At 34.5% G+C, this 17,620-nt stretch overlaps 1 protein-coding gene across 3 annotated transcripts in view; it reads left to right on the top strand.

The window, feature by feature from the left end:
* Nucleotides 1-1,382: 1,382 nt before the first annotated feature.
* Nucleotides 1,383-17,620, top strand: part of CFH (complement factor H) — a 149,796-nt gene continuing 133,558 nt past the window's right edge. For all 3 annotated transcript variants that reach the window (XM_053608132.1, XM_053608129.1, XM_053608130.1), the window contains exon 1: nucleotides 1,383-1,545. In XM_053608132.1, the coding sequence (XP_053464107.1) occupies nucleotides 1,488-1,545 (58 nt within the window). In that variant the 5' untranslated portion in view covers nucleotides 1,383-1,487. The remainder of the gene's footprint in view (nucleotides 1,546-17,620) is intronic.

Genomic DNA, 17,620 nt, shown 5'->3' with positions numbered 1-17,620 from the left:
TCCTCCCCACAGCATGACAGTTTACAAATGTCATGGCAATTACCCTGTACAGTTTAAAAGGGGAAGGACACTCAGTTCTGGAAACTCTCCAGTCCTTTCCCATAAATCCCATTCATAATTCTCCCTTTGCCTAACATAAAACTAAATAGAAGATACAAAATAAGACTTCAGAAACTCCCAAAGTGCTACTTTTTGTTGCTCTGAGTGATAGTTGTGCTCTGTTTATGGGGCAAGCCTTCCTTCTGTTCCTTTTTTACTTCAGTAAACTTGCTTTTGCTTTACTCTGTCAGCTTGTTCTTGAATTATTTACCACAGGAAGGCAAGAATCCACTTGGCCTTTAGGCGGGATCCCAGTTTCGGTTCCTGTATCGACAGCAGCACTATTCATATTACCTCCAAACTACAATCTACTCAAATATTCATAAACAGGCACATAGATAAATAAAATGTGGAATATTCAAAAAATGGAATATCGTAAAGCAGGAAGATTTAGCAGTCTATAACTATCGCTGACAATGTGATTGAATGCCCTAAACATAATTTTTGGTGACAGACACAGAGTACATAGCTTCTTTTCCATTTATATAAAGTTCAAAGCCAGGCAAATATATTCCATGTTCTTAGAGTCCAGTATAATGGCTGCCATGTGTGTGGAGTGGGAGTTTGGCACCTGGGGACAGTATTGGCTAAAGAAATTGGGCTTGTCTGGGAGATTATGAAGTTTGGTGTTCTGAGCGAGGTTTTGATTGCATAGCTGTCTTCACCTTCTCAGCGTTCAGGAAACCATTTAATTATTTTTTTCTTTCTACATATTATAGTTCAATGCAAAGCATTTTAATCTCTTGATTGTTGAACTATTAAACCCATTTATATTAAATGAGACTGAGCCAGTTTCTTCACATACATACATAGAAAGTCTTTAGAAAGCTAATTTCATAAATTGCTGTAAAAGCAGACACCACCACCCCTCCAGCTCCCCAGGAAATCAACCAGCACTACTTTTTGGACTAAGTTTACACATGGTGTCTCGGTGTTGATTGTGGAAACATTGCCTAAACGGAAGTTTTGTAAATTATTTTTAAAAGAGCTTCTGTTATCATTTGTGCAATAGACATGAATGGATTTTTTGAATAGTTGGAGGGTTTATGAAATCCAGAGGATATCATTAGCTGCTCCTTTGCACATTCCAAGAACCTGAACACGTTCCAGCAGAGACCATGCCTGGGTTCATGAGAACAGCTCCAGGAGCCAGTCATAGCATTAACATTCAGTGGGAGTGCACTGAGAATCTGGTTCAAACTCTGGCACTGCTGGGCTTTGTGGTTGATTTTTTTGTTTATTTTGCAAAACTTCCTGAGGGGTGGAGCACTTAATTTCAACTTCCTTTTGGAAAAAGGACTTTCCTGCATTGATCACAATTTTCAGAAGAGGAGAACTGGACCGTGTGAGCAGTCAGCTCTTAAATGTACTCCTAAAAGATCTAAAAAATGACATTTCCAGCAAAGATTATTTGGCTTATTTTATGGACTGTTTGTGTAGCAGAAGGTAAGATTAAAAGAGGTAGATATTTTCCTATAACCATATTATGAAACGTTTGCTAATGGTACTTTTCACAGTGGTAATAAAACTTTGATTCAGAAAATGTTCTTTGTTTCCTATTCTGTAGCTTAGGATTTGAGTGGCTTTTGACATTAAGTTTGAAAAATATAAGTACTTTACTTGAATAGTGGATTAAACTATTCATCATAATCTTTTTAAATGTGAAATTTAAGAAAATGCCCTAATTATTTTCTGGTAATTATCATAAAATTTGATTTACCTTCTTTGCTTAGAAGTTTCAACAAAATTTTTTCTGTGAATGTATTAAGAAGCATGTGAACATAAAGAGTCAATAAAAACCTTCAAATTATATAATTAGTAGATTCATTTCAGATAACTTGAACTCTTCCTAAAGGAAAAAAATTATTGTTTACCATTGATATTGCTATGGCCTTAAAACTCTCTTAGACAAGCATCACTTGTATTTTCAGAATATAAATATATAAATTTGATACATCTAACATCTAAGTTGTTTAATAAGCTTTATTTCCCCCTCACAAGTTGTATATAAGATATATTTTTGAAGCTCGGTCTTTTGGAATAGAGAATATGAGTGCAAGCATTTTTGTTCTGATGTCACTGACATAATCTCTGGATTCATAATTAAATTTAATTATATTCTCTGTTGGTAGATTAAAAAGTTTATTCTTAGAGGAAGTTTTCTTTCTTAGTTCACGATAGGTAACTAGTTACATGATAGACATTTGATCGACATTTTTAAACCAAATAAACTACATATTATTTATAATTTCCCTAAACTTTTCACTTAGTCAACAAATTTTGCTGGAGTATCTACTGCATAGCCTCTAGGAACTGAAGAATATTAGCAAATAACAAAAAAACCTCTGTCCTTGTGAGTCTTCCACTCTAGAAAATGAAGGCAGATATGTTTTAAATAGCTGTATCCTTTAGTAATTTTCTAAACAATTTATTTAAATATTCTAATACTTTAGGAAATGTTGTTTTCAGTTACATGTTCTAATATGCTATTGCTTGACACTTAGCTGGTAAACCTTATACACAGCCATTGTTTAAATAAGGAAGACAATTATCTTCTGACACATATATTACAATATAATTAGCATTTAAAAATTAAACATTTTTGTATTATACAATAGACAAGAATTCTAGAAAAATGTTAATGCTGTCAAATAATAAAAAACATCCTTTTCTGTTATTTTGAATAAATGTTTCTCTCATTGATTCCTTTATGGGAATGCTCTTAATGTTCCACTATTTACATACTGTTTCCTCAAATTTTTGTAGCTGTAATTTGTCATGGAAGGAAGATTTATATTATTTCTAACTAATTTTTAAAAATGAAGAATCAGGGGGGCACCTGTGGCTCAAGGAGTAGGGTGCTGGCCAAAAACTGCAAAAAAATAACCCAGCCCTGGCCAAAAACTGAAAAAAAAAAAAAAAAAAAAGAAGAAGAAGAAGAATCAATGCCAAGTTTAATTAACTACTTAAGTTATTAGAAAGTGGGATTTGTAATATTACTAAAATAGAGTGCAACAAAATATCTGTGATACTTATGTGGTGATCTCTACTCCTCCTTCATATGGTTGATAATTGCTGACTTGCTTCACTTGAATTTTAGTTTCAGCAATGTGTGTTTAAATGTGTTACCAGTTTCTGCTGGGGAATTCAACATTAGCACTATATTTGTTATGATTAAAATTATATAAATCCGATTATTTCCTAACAAGTAAAGCACGACTTAAGAATGTTAAGTGGGGCAGCTCCTGTGGCTCAGTGAGTAGGGCGCCGGCCCCATATACTGAGGGCCAAATTGCAACAAAAAATAGCTGGGTGATATTGTGACGAGCGCCTGTAGTCCCCGCTACTTGGGAGGCTGAGGCAAGAGAATCGCCTAAGCCCAAGAGTTGGAGGTTGCTGTGAGCTGTGATGCCACAGCACTCTACCAAGTGTGACAAGGTGAGACTCTTAAAAAAAAAAAAGAATGTTAAGCGATGCTTAGATCATTAGCATCATAATTTTCATAAAGCACATATGACACATAAGTCTTTAGAGAAAAATTCTGTAAATTTTCAGTGAATTTAGAACTCCTGTGTCATTTATTGTTTTCCAAATAGTCTCTGAAACTAAACAAATTTGAGATGTCCATCAATTCTGTCAGTCTACCATTCCTAATAGAATTTTCATGCCTCAGAGTAGCCTTGATCATTAAAAATATTCACATATATTTCAATATTTGGTTCTATTTTTATTTCCCACATCAAACACTAAATGCTAACTTGAGAAATTAAAAAAAAAAAGGTAGTATGAATACTATTACAATCTGCTTTATTTAACAAGACAAAATTGTAGCGGTTTATAAATTACTTACGGTCTGCTAAGAATGAACATTTTCCAAAAAAATGCTTCTCATTACCAAGGAAGAATAATAACCAACAGTAATAATTTATAAATTCAGCTATTTGTTTCCCCTTTTAAATTTGTTGAGGACTGTGTATACCCGTTTAGTGCAATGCACTTTCTGCATTCAAATTCCTATTTGTGGAGAAGTATTAGTTTGCCTTGTAAAAGGTCCTGGCTCAGGGAGTCACCTCAGGCTACCAACAATTGGGTCCCAGATTTTCAGGACAAACTTTGAAATAACAGTTTCTCAATCATACCACATGTACTCAGGATTTTAGAGTATATCATAACCAAGCTTCTCAATCAGAGTTTTTAAGATTTAAGATTCAAAAATTGTATAATACATGTATATAAAATTAGGCTATGGCCCAGAAATTCTGGGATGAGTAAAGTGAATAAATTAAAACTCTACTGAAACATTTCCAAGTAAATACTGACTGTGTTGTTTTGGGAGATATATTTTCTAATCCTGGAGACTTAGAGGGCAAAAAATGTTCTTTCGGGCCTTCAGAGATATTATAGATCAAAGATTGAGGGATTTTGTTTTAGAGAAAGGCCAATTCATTATATATTATACAGTTTAAAGTATAAGATGATTTCAAATTTTAGTTTGCAATACCTTCAGTTTTAATTTAAAATTATATGTAGGCAAAATAATAAACTTAGTATGGAAAAATTAGTGTTATAAATATTATAAAAATTATAAATCAATAAAAATTACTTCCTATAGGGATATGTGTTTGTTATATATTATTGTCTAATTCAGAAAACTTGTGATAGCATATGTAATCCTAAATTCTATGTTTGAATTTCAGTGTGATAAATAAGAATTCTCCCTCCCTCCACAAAACTCTCATGGTTTCAGAGATGGCAGGGTGAGAATTTATTTATATAGTGTGATTGAAAGTTGTGCAAATGGCAGTTTTCTTCAAGATCTTCGCCCCTCTTGAATGCTTTACATGTTGATATTGATATTACTCTAAATTAAACCAATTTATAATTTACATGTAATGACAAAAACACTGAATAAATATCGTAGGATAATTAAATTTTGTATCATTCACCATAATTTACTGTGAATTGTTATAGCCTGATAACTTACCTTTAATAGTTTTAGTGGGTGAGAGCAGAAATGGATGAGGATGAGGGTAAGAATAAGGTGAAGAGTTTCTGGAAGATGAGGTATTCCCAGATAGGACAGAGCTGCTGGATGAAGTGCTATAGTGAGTGCTGTGAAAAGGGGTAGAGAAAATGCCCAGAGGAATAGCACGAGAGTGAGACGTCTGCCAAGGCAAGTCTTGCTTATTTTAAGTTTAGGCATATCCTGGGAATGCATATGCTATTCTTTTGCCTGCATATAATTTTAAACTAAAACTGAAATATCTAAGTATTTCAAACGAAAAAATTCTTAGGTAGAAGTAAGTTGCTAAATGTTAAGTTCACAAGCAGATTAGTAAATATTCTTTGTTTGTGGATTTGTGGCCTTTGGTTGCTAAAGTCTAATCCAAAGTCTAAACTGACCCACTTTTATTTGCTCAGTCCCTAATTACTCATTCTGTAGTCTTTGCCACTTTCCCTTGTTTCCAGCTATGTCTCCCCCATCTCCCTCCTCACACCACTGCCTAGGCCTTTGAGATTCTGCCAACCAATCTATTTTGTGCTCAGTTAACTAATGTGTACTTTACCTACTTAACAACTTTAATGAGTCTCAGAACATGGTGCATGAAAAGGGCATGATTTCAATTGAAAAAAAAAAAGAATTGCATTTTAGCTTAAAATTATAAGGAGGCATTATAAAATTGGCTCAAAGAAAGCAAAGTAACTGAACCAGAAAAAAAACCCACAAAATAATGAAAGAAAAAACAATATTAGACAGAGCACTTTTATTTGTTTTAACATTTTAATTTAAAAGCCAAATTTCTCATCGACCTTGTTAACTGGAAATGGATAGAAAAACAATTCTAGAAATATTCTTTCATGGCTTCCTAAAAAGGTTTATTTTTCAGCTAGATTAAGTAATTTATGACTTCAAAAACTATAACATAAATTTAAACTTAGCGCAAATAGACTAGATGTTCAGTGGATTTATGGCTGTTAGAGTTTCCAGGGTTTGTGTTATGGAGTTTGGAGTGAACTAAGCAGTTGTCCCCTTGTCTTCTCTTATATTTTACTCTTGCTACTGTCTACTATTCCCTTTCCAGGGTTTCTCCATAATCTATAGATATAATGTAAAGGCTTCCATATAGTTTTATTTTTATTCATTCATTCTTTCTATTCTATCAATGATCATTTTTTGTGTGGCTGCTAAGTGCTAGGTATGATGGCAATTACTTTCCAAAATAGTGCATTTAGTGTGGAAAATGGAAAGAATGAGTATTTTATTTTATCTTATTGATATATTGATTTTATCCTATAAACTCAGGGGACTGAGATAAACAGAAGGTACAGGATTGTTTAGATAAAATAACTCAAATTCGGATGGTGGATAAAATAAGGTATGGGCGGAGAATAAGGTTGTAAGAGGTGGAAAGAAGAGAGAAATGTCAAGGGTGAGATTTGCCTCTTGGGGAGGTTTTGAAAGTTGAGTAGGAATTAGCCAGATAAGGAAGACAAGACAGACATTAAAGACTAAGGAAACACCAAGCCCATATAAGAGAACTGAAAGTAGTTCTGTAAAACTGGAAGACAAAAAACATCCCCACATTTCCAACTTTTCCACAAGGACTACTTGGTAAAACTTAGTATACTGTGTGTTTTATCCATTTCTTTCTTAGTACGTGTAGCCAAGATCCTATTTGGTTCATCAATTGATAAATCATTCTTGCTACAAAATTGTCAGGGTACTCATTTCAATGCCACCCAGGGGCTAAGCTCCTTTTTGTGGCAACTACTTGGGCCTAATGAAAACTCATTCTGTATATTCTAACAATTTATTTTAAGACACTAACTTTGGTATTAGAAATTAGCTTTTTGAATGCTACACATTTGAAGAAACTTGTGGGATTTCAACCTGTGTTTTGATAGTAACTTGTTACAACCATAATTATGATATGCTTGTTATTCGGCCAATTTCTTATGGCTGTCACCTGTTCTCCTGTTTGCCTTTTATGATCCTAGAATTATCTTCGTGCTCTTTTTCACTGTTAAAAAAATTTAAGAAGAAATTTTACAATCATCTCTTTAAATTTTAAATATATAATCCTATTTGTTCAAATGCTTATGTAATGCAATATAGCCTCTAGTCTTGGTCTAGGGTTTATTTCTTTGAAAAATTCTTAATTGCAACTTGTCTTTTTACACAGGTATATCTATTACTTCCCAAATTACCCTTAATTATTAACTATGTGCAAATTTTGCCTGTACAGAGGGATGAGTACATAAATAATATCAGCATATATTAGGGAGAAGATAGGAAAGAAATTGAATGAAAACTGTCTATTTTACTATTTTCATTTTGTTCATTAGCTTTATTTACTTCCAAGTTGATTTTGTAGTTTTGCTTTATAATATAAGCTAGCATCTACTAACTTTAGAAGTGGGCTGTTTTAAAGATAATATCTCCTGGGCGGTGCCTGTGGCTCAAGGGAGTAGGGCACCAGCCCCATATGCTGGAGGTGGTGGGTTCAAACCCAGCCCTGGCCAAAAACTTCAATAATAATAATAATAATATCTCCTGTTCTTTTTTCCCAAAAAATAATTTTGAAGAAAATAGTTATTTAACAAAAAGACCAGTGTTAGTTTACCAAAGCAATATTGTACAATTTGATTAAACTTTTCTCAAAGGTATATTTTATCATGATCTCAGGAGTCCTCAAACTACAGCCTGTGGGCCACATGCAGCGGTGTGATTGTATTTGTTCCCATTTTGTTTTTTTTTACTTCAAAATAAGATATGTGCAGTGTGCATAGGAATTTGTTCATAGTTTTTTTGTTGTTTTTTTTTTATTGTTGGGGATTCATTGAGGGTACAATAAGCCAGGTTACACTGATTGCATTTGTTAGGTAAAGTCCCTCTTGCAATCATGTCTTGCCCCCAGAAGGTGTGGCACACACCAAGGCCCCACCCCTCTCCCTCCTTCCCTCTCTCTGCTTTTCCTTCCCCCACCCCGAACTTAATTGTCATTAATTGTACTCGTATCAAAATTGAGTACATAGGATTCATGCTTCTACATTCTTGTGATACTTTACTAAGAATAATGTCTTCCACTTCCATCCAGGTTAATACGAAGGATGTAAAGTCTCCATTTTCTTTAATAGCTAAATAGTATTCCATGGTATACATATACCACAGCTGGTTAATCCATTCCTGGGTTGGTGGGCATTTAGGCTGTTTCCACATTTTGGCGATTGTAAATTGAGCTGCAATAAACAGTCTAGTACAAGTGTCCTTATGATAAAAGGATTTTTTTCCTTCTGGGTAGATGCCCAGTAATGGGATTGCAGGATCAAATGGGAGGTCTAGCTTGAGGGCTTTGAGGTTTCTCCATACTTCCTTCCAGAAATGTTGTACTAGTTTGCAGTCCCACCAGCAGTGTAAAAGTGTTCCCTTCTCTCCACATCCACGCCAGCATCTGCAGTTTTGAGATTTTGTGATGTGGTCCATTCTCACTGGGGTTAGATGGTATCTCAGGGTGGTTTTGATTTGCATTTCTCTAATATATAGGGATGATGAACATTTTTTCATATGTTTGTTAGACATTCGTCTGTCTTCTTTAGGGAAGGTTCTATTCATGTCTCTTGCCCATTGATAGATGGGATTGTTGGCTTTTTTCATGTGGATTAATTTGAGTTCTCTATAGATCCTAGTTATCAAGCTTTTATCTGATTGAAAATATGCAAATATCCTTTTCCATTGTGTAGGTTGTCTCTTTGCTTTGGTTGTTGTCTCCTTGGCTGTACAGAAGCTTTCCAGTTTAATGAAGTCCCATTTGTTTATTTTTGTTATTGTTGCAATTGCCATGGCAGTCCTCTTCATTAAGTCTTTCCCTAGGCCAATATCTTCCAGTGTTTTTCCTATGCTTTCTTGGAGGATTTTTATTGTTTCATGCCTTAAATTTAAGTCCTTTATCCATCTTGAATCAATTTTTGTGAGTGGGGAAAGCTGTGGGTCCAGTTTCAGTCTTTTACATGTAGACATCCAGTTCTCCCAACACCATTTATTGAATAGGGAGTCTTTCCCCCAAGGTATGTTCTTGTTTGGTTTATCAAAGATTAGGTGGTTGTAAGATGTTAGTTTCATTTCTTGGTTTTCAATTCGATTCCAAGTGTCTATGTCTCTTTTTATGCCAGTACCATGCTGTCTTGACCACTATGGCTTTGTAGTACAGACTAAAATCTGGTATGCTGATGCCCCCAGCTTTATTTTTATTACTAAGAACTGCCTTAGCTATACGGGTTTTTTTCTGGTTCCATACAAAACGCCAAATCATTTTTTCCAAATAGTCTGGCCCTTCAACGGTCTGAGGGACAGTGAACTGGCCCCAGTTTAAAAAGTTTGAAGTCCCTTGATTCTATTTTATTTGGATAAAAACGTTCAAAAACAGTTTAGAGACACAGTGACATTGAAATAAGTAAATGTGTAATTCTGTGTATCATGTATAAGTAATTAGCTCTGTATTTATATGTCAATAAGTAATTAGCTCTGTGTTTGTATGTCAATAATATCCCCTTAAAATATGAGAGTGAAAAAAATAGGTAAATTATCAATGTTAAAATTTCAAGTATATTTGTTTTTGGCTTTGACCACAATTTTACTACCATGCTCCTCAAATTAAACCAAAAACATTCCTATTCTTGTCCAATAGTCAAATCCATTCCTACTCCTTATTCAAGGTCTGAAAGTAATTTTAAATTGGAAAACAAATCCAAGGGAATAAAACATTCACCCAGGCAGTGTTTTGTAAATGTCAATTGGCAATTAAATGACTCTAAACACATAAAATGAAATAGCCAACGTTTAAACTCGCATAAATACTTACATATGAGAAATATAGTTTACTCATTAACCTAGAACCACAAAAATTAGATGACTTTTTTTTTTTACCTTTTTTATTTTCAAGTTAATATGAAGATATGTACAATTAGGTTACATTGTTTGCATTTGTAAGGTATAGTCCAAGTTGTAGTTGAGTCCTTCACCCAGGAAGTGTGCCATATGCCTCTACATTGTACCCATTAGGTGAGAACTTACCAACCCCCACTTCTTCAATTTAATTGTATATTTACTCATGTTGTTAATCAACTGGTTTCAACTTAGTATTGAGACATGGGATGCCTGACTTTCTTTTCTTGAGATACTATACTCAGGAGAATGTTCTCCAAATCCTTTCAGGTAAGTACAAAAGATACAAAGTCTCCATCCTTGTTTATGGTATACATATGGCACAGTTTATTAATTCATTCATGGGTTGGTGGGCACTTAGATTGTTTCCACATCTTTGCAATTGTGAATTAATCTACTCGAGTGCAAATGTCCTTATGGTAGAATGATTTTTCTTTCTTTGGGGTAGATATCTTGTAATAGGATTGTGGTATCAAATGGGAGGTCTACTTTTCTTTCTTTGAGGATTCCATATTTCTTTCCAAAAAGGCTTACCAACAGTGTAATCAACAGTGTAAACATGTTCCCTTCTCCCTACATCCACACCAGCATCTGCAGCTTTGAGACTTTGTGAGATGAGCTATTCTCACTGGGGTTACGAGATATCTCAGGGTGATTTTGATCTGCATTTCATTGATGATTAGGGACAATGAGGATTTTCTAAAATGTTTGTTAACCATTCATCTGTCTTCCTCTGAAAAGGTTCTGTTCATGTTTTTTGCCCAGTGATAAATGGGGTTGTTTCTCTCTCTCTCTTTTTTTTTTTTTTTGGTTGATTAATTTGAGTTCTCCGTAGCTTCTAGTTACCAACTCTTTGTCATATTCGTACCATGCAAATATCTTTTCTCAGCCTGAAGGATGTCTTTTTGCTTGTTGTGTCCTTAGCTGTGCATAAACTTTTCAGCTTAATTAAGTCCCATTTGTTTATTTTTATTGTTATGATTACCACTGAAGTCTTCTTCATAAATTCTTTCCCAAGGTCGATATTGTTGAGTTTTTCCCAGACTTTCCTCTAGGGTTTTTATCATTTTGTGGTGGCTTAGATTTAAATCTTTTATCCAGTGTGAGTTAATTTTTGTAAGTGGTTCAAGGTGTAGGTCCAGTTTCAGTCTTACGTGGCTAACCAGTCCTCCCAGCACCATTCATTAAATAGGGATTATTTTCTCCAATGTGTGCTTTTGTTTGGTTTATCAAAGATCAGATCATGATATGAGAGACTGGTTTCACCTTTAGGTCTCTGTTCTGTTCCATAGATTCATGCCTCTATTTATTTGAGTACCATGCTGTTCTGTCACAATAAACTTGTATTCATAGTATCACCTGAGGTCTAGTAACGTGATGCCTCCAGATTTGTTTACATTTCATAGAATTGGGTTGGCCATTCATGTTTTATTCTAGTTCTATATGAAACAAAGAACTATTTTTTCAAGTCCTTCAAAGTATGATGTTTGTGTTTCAGTGGGGGCTGCCTTAAATCTGTAGATTGCTTTGAGTAATACAGATACTTTAACAATATTGATTCTTCCCCATCGTGAGCACGATATGTACTTCCATCTGTTAATGTCTCCTGCTATTTCTTTTTTTTTTTTTTTTTTGCCGTTTTTGGCCGGGGCTGGGTATGAACCTGCCACCTCCAGTATATGAGGCCAGTGCACTACTCCTTTGAGCCTCAGGCGCCGCCCCTCCTGCTATTTCTTATCTTGGGGTTTCATAGTTCTCTCTGTAGATATTCTTCACATTCTTTTTCAAGTATATTCCAAGGCATTTCCTTTTCTTGGAAGCTGTTGTTCTTTTTCTTGGAAGTTATTGATTCTTGGCTTGACTGTTGTTGGTGTACCTGAAGGCTACTGATTTGTGAACATTAGCATTATATCCCGAGATGTTAGTCGAGTTCTTCATCACTTCTAGGAGTCTCATAGTTGAGTCCCTGGGATTTTCCAAATGTAAGATAATATCATCAACAAAGAGCAAAGGTTTGACCTCTTCTTTTTGGATGCCCTTGATATCATTCTCTTGGCTGATTGCATTGGCTAGGACTTCCAGCACTGTGTTGATGGCAATAGTGTTCTCAAACACTGTTTTTGAACAAGACAGCCTGAATGACGGTGCCTGCATTCATTTCTCTCTGCTATTGTCAGGAGAGGCAGCAAGGGGACTGCCATAATAGCTCCATCTTAGCTCCTCTCCTCAATATGACTACTTAAAAAAAAAGTTATAAGGTAAACCACACCTCAAAAACATTTCCATGCTTTTGAAAATATTTTTATGTTACTTACAAAATAAGCCCTTGCCCTGTTTTCTTCAAGCACTTCCAATTTAAGTCAAGCAAATGTGGTTCTTGTACACACATGCTGACAGTTTGACTACTTAAGCTAAAATAACTTGTTGTCTAATTAGAAATCTTCAAGAATGTATTTAACTGAGCTTGGACATTTGGTTCAATGCAAGTAAATAAAAGTTATGTCACAGATACGCCTAATTACTGTTATAACCCAATACAGTGAGTCATTACTTTAAATATTTTTATTATGACATACATAAGATGATAAGATATTCAGGACTAGAGCAGAAGTAGACAAGAAAGTGTATCTAAAGAGAAAATATCTGATCATTAATGAAAATTATTTCACTAACTATGAAAAGTAGAGATGTTCCATATTTTGGGGGGCTGACATTTTGATGGAGGGAGGGATGTATTAAATACTAGCAAACAGAAAATTAGTTGTAGAATTTTGAACAATGTTATAAAGGAAGTAAAGTGGGAGCTGAGAGAAAACAGAGATGAGGCAGTTCAGATGTACTGGTCTTGTGGACTCAAAATAAGTGGATGTCTTCACAGTCTGAGTCTTCATACATTCTGGCATGGGCCTGAAAGATGAGACAGTTGTCAGAAGTCCGTAGTAAAATTGTTCCAGGAGGGGAAAACAATGTGTGCAAAACATCTAAGATTTAAAAAGTTTGAAATGTTGAACAAAATATAAACAACAAAATCGAAGTGGCCTTGGCAGGATAAGTAAACAGGACATGTGTTAAGATCAAATCAGACAGAATGGCATGAGGCAGATAAGGGGTTCCCAGGCAAGGTAGGAGTTAGGTATGTCCTACAAGTTAAAGAAGTCATAGAAGAATCTGAATCACAGGTATGATATAACCAAATTTGCAAAAATCACTGGTTGCTCTTTGGAGAATAGATTGGAAGAACAGGGAGCTAAGGATTGGAGAATATTTAGCTGGCTGTTTCATGATCAAGGTGACAGGTGATGTGAAATAAGATTTTAGAGATCATAGCCGAAAGGTGGGAAAATACAGTATGGGTGATATCTTTTTCTTACGAGCAGACTCAAGAGATGCCATTTAACATTGTTGGAAGTATTATTTGAAGTGAAAAAGGTAATTAATATGAGAATTATTCATAATATAGTAAACATATATGCATAAAGTAAATATTATGAGAAGGTGGTAGGAAGATTGTGTCAAAGAAATGGATCCTTGTCTTTTACATATGGTTATTAAAAGCAATTAGCTACGTTTGATAAAACAAGAATCAGAAGTACAAACTTGTTATCTGGAAATAGAGTGATAGTCAGAAAAAAAAAACACTTGTCTCCGGGAAATGAAATGGCTGAAGTTTTTTTTTGTGAATGGATTAGTTGACTGCTTGGTAGAGCCATTTTATAAAAATAATTTAAAACAAATAAATTGATAAGAAAAGTTTTATTACTCTTCATAGCTTAATAAAAGGAACCAAGTTTATCAAAATGTTAATATAGTGGAAAACAGTACTGTATTCACAATGTTAGCATTTACATTGGATATTTAACTTATTTATTTGTCCAGGAACCTGAACTCTATGAAGAGGATCTGAATTTTCAAAGTGAAAAATACACCTATCAGCCTGTAATTAAACAGGAATTTTCCCTGTAAAAATATGGACAAGAAATTTAAAAAACAGAAACAAAAGCATGGCTTCCGTGGTTGTAGTGCGAAATGGGAGGGGAATTGCATTGTTTTGTGATAGAATATTAGCACCATCTAGTGGAATTTCATTAAATTACAAAAATCAAATTAGTCCAAAGTGCAATTGTACAAATTCACTAACTTAAGTGTAAAAAAATCTGCAAAAAATTTAAGGGAAAATCAGTGTATATGACAGCCTAGACAAGAATTTTTTATTTCATAAAATATAGTTTTCTAGGGTACTTTCTGTCTTATGAAATGTTGCAAAATATTTTGCTTGGAAATGTTCCACGATGGATTTGGCTCAATTTATTATGTTCTTCTACCTGCATTTTAAAAACAAATTCTATAATAGAATGTTAAACCATTATTTTAAAACTAAATAAGAAAGAAGCTTAGCAATTAAAATAATGAACAAATGCATATAATAATTAGTGTCTTAGAATTTGCATTTTGGGGGCAATTTTTGAGGCAGTTGGCAGGATCCTACCCAATGTACACATGGCAAGGGTGTTCAGCACTCCTTCTAGGTGAGGGGGTCTTTTACAACCTGTACTTAACCTTAGAAAGAAGAATGTAACCTAAAAATTTGTACCCTCATATTAATTTTGAAAAATAAACAGGGGCGGCGCCTGTGGCTCAGTGGATAAGGCGCCGGCCCCATATACCGAGGGTGGCGGGTTCAAACCCGGCCCAGCCAAACTGCAACCAAAAAATAGCCGGGCGTTGTGGCGGGCGCCTGTAATACCAGCTACTCGGGAGGCTGAGGCAAGAGAATCGCTTAAGCCCAGGAGTTGGAGGTTGCTGTGAGCTGTGTGAGGCCACGGCACTCTACCAAGGGCCATAAAGTGAGACTCTGTCTCTACAAAAAAAAAAAAAAGAAAGAAAGAAAGAAAAATAAACAAACAAAAAGGTGGTCCCATGGTTATTTGGGCAGTGTTCCTGGCTGGTAAAACTTTTTGATTTGATCCGGTCCCATTTGTTTATTTTTGTTGCTGCTGTGATTTGTTTTGGGGTCTTCATAGATTCTTTGCCTAAGCTGAGATGTATAGGAGATTTCCCAGCATTTTCTTCTGGAATTCTTGTAGTTTCATATATTAGGTTAAAGTCAGTTGTTCACTGTGAATTGATTTTTGTGAGTTGGGTGGGTGGGGTCCTGTTTCGATCTTTTGCATGTAGCTGTCCAGTTTTTCCATCTGGGGATTCTTTTTTTAAGTGGGGATTCTTTTCTCCAATGTAAGAAAAAAATAATTTACCATTTTTTAAAGTAATATATTAGGTATTTACTAATGTAGTCATTCCAGTATCAGAATAGTTATGTCTAAATTAAACAGTGGGCAGTATTAGATCGTTTTGACAAATTCTCTTCCAACATTGCTCTACCTGTTCTAACCACATTGACTGTTAACTCATTTAGTCTATTTTCCAACCATTTTTGTTTCCATGTTGCACTCTGTGTTATTTTTTTGATCTGTCCCCCAGTTCATGAATTATCTTTTAAACTGTGCTAATCTCCTACTAAATGGTCCATTAATGATTAAAATGTTATTTTTATGTCTAAAACTTAGACATAAATTTTGTTCTTTTAAAAATTTGCTTAAAAAAAAAATTTTTGCTTCTATGCCGTAAGTTTCCTGTTCCCAGATATCATTAGTCAATCATTTCTCTTACATTTTTAAAACATGATTACTATTATAGTATATTCCATACTTATTGTATTATCAAAACATCTATTTTGCTCCATATAAAGTTTTAGCCCTTGGGTGTTTTTTTTTTTTTCTTTGACAATGTCTTCGACACTTGTAGGAATAATTTTATGCTTAGGACAAAATTATCTTTCTCAACATAAAATTGCAACTTATCTTTTTGAGGTCCTAGGAGCTCTTTCAATCTGAGACTATCTTAAATCAAATTCAAGCTTTCAAGTTCCCTGGTCCTCTAAGCAATTCACAGCCGGTGAAGGAAGAGTGGTTTACTTCTAGTCCCCCTTATCCTGAGAGTGAATCTATTTAATTTTCCAACTTTGAACTTTGTTGCGTTAGCCTAAGAAGGCTATCAAAAAGTAAGCTCATATCTTTCCCAAATGGTAAATGTCCTCCGTGAAGAAAAAGCTTGGCTGTTTTCCTCTCTGGGTACAGAGAGAGGTATATTCAGAGAGGAATGCAGGTTTTATGAGATATTTATGTGCAGGATGTTTATTCCCACATTTTCAATAACAGATATAAGCAGAATGTTTAAAATATAAAAATTTTTAAATTGTGGTTTATCCATCTGAAGAAATATCTGGCTTTCAAAAATCGTGCTTTGGGGAGCATTTAATAATGTGCATAAATAATTTGTAACATAAGTACAAGAGTAGACAGGAGTAAAGTTTTTTTGCCAGTGAAGTTACGTTAGCTCAAGGACAAGAAAACTGACCTGTGGGCAAAATTCAAGCACTCCTTGTTTCATAAAGTTTTATTAGAATGCTGCTATGTGCATGCATTTATATATTGTCTATAGCTGGTTTATGCTATAATAGAAGAGTTGAGTGCTGAGACTTATGTCACACAAATTTGAAAATATGTACTGACTTTTTTTTTTTCTTATAAAACAGAGGCTTAGTTGTCACCATCAGTAGAGTGCTGTGGCATCACAGCTCACAGCAACCTCCAACTCTTGGGCTTACGCGATTCTCTTGCATCAGCCTCCCAAGTAGCTGGGACTAGAGGTGCCCACCACAATGCCTGGCTTTTTTTTTTTGCTGTAGTTGCCATTGTTGTTTTTGGCAGGCCCAGATTGGGTTTGAACCTGCCAGCCCTGGTGTATAGGCGCTGAGCTACTACCTGACTCTTTCCAGAAAAACTTTGAAGACTTTGGGCTACATTATTCAAAAATTTCTCACCTAGGAAACCTTTTAAAAATGCATTTTTAATAATAAAAACCTTTATAGAAGCGTTTAGAAAGATGGTGAAGTTTTAACAACAACAAAAAAAATCCTCAGTATAATCAGAACACACGGAGGCAGCCCATTTATAGCAGAAATTTGTTACTAGAAGAAAAAAAGGGAAAGTCTCGCTCACTCTCTCACGCAGTCTCTCTCAGTAAGCATTGTAGTGGGAAGAGATGTGTGTGATTGGCTCCTCTGAGTCAGTCTAAGCCCGCCCCAAAAAGCTTTGTTCATACACATTTATAATTATTACATATTTCTGTTAAAGTATCCTTTTTATTAACATGATATGACCCACTTTTTATCTGGTAAAACTTTCTGTCTTAAATTATTATTTGCCTGAAATTAATATGTTAACATCATCCTTCTTTTGGTTATTATCTTCCTAACATATCTGTTTTCGTATGTCCAATTTTGTTGAAAGTGTTTATTATAAATTTGAATTTTCTTTTTTGTTTTTATCGAGACAATCTTTGTATGTTAATTAAAGTGATAAATCCATTTACATTTAATGTAATTATAGAAATACTTACGTGTAAGTCTAACATCTTGCTATTTCTTTTATTTTTTTCTTTGTTCTTTTGTTCTTCCTTTCCTCAATTTATGTTAACCAAATAATCTTGACTATCTCACTGTATCATTTCTAATAATTA

The sequence above is a fragment of the Nycticebus coucang genome, chromosome 10 (assembly GCF_027406575.1).
Source record: "Nycticebus coucang isolate mNycCou1 chromosome 10, mNycCou1.pri, whole genome shotgun sequence".
Lineage (NCBI taxonomy): Eukaryota > Metazoa > Chordata > Mammalia > Primates > Lorisidae > Nycticebus > Nycticebus coucang.
This window is presented reverse-complemented; position numbering and strand designations above follow the sequence as displayed.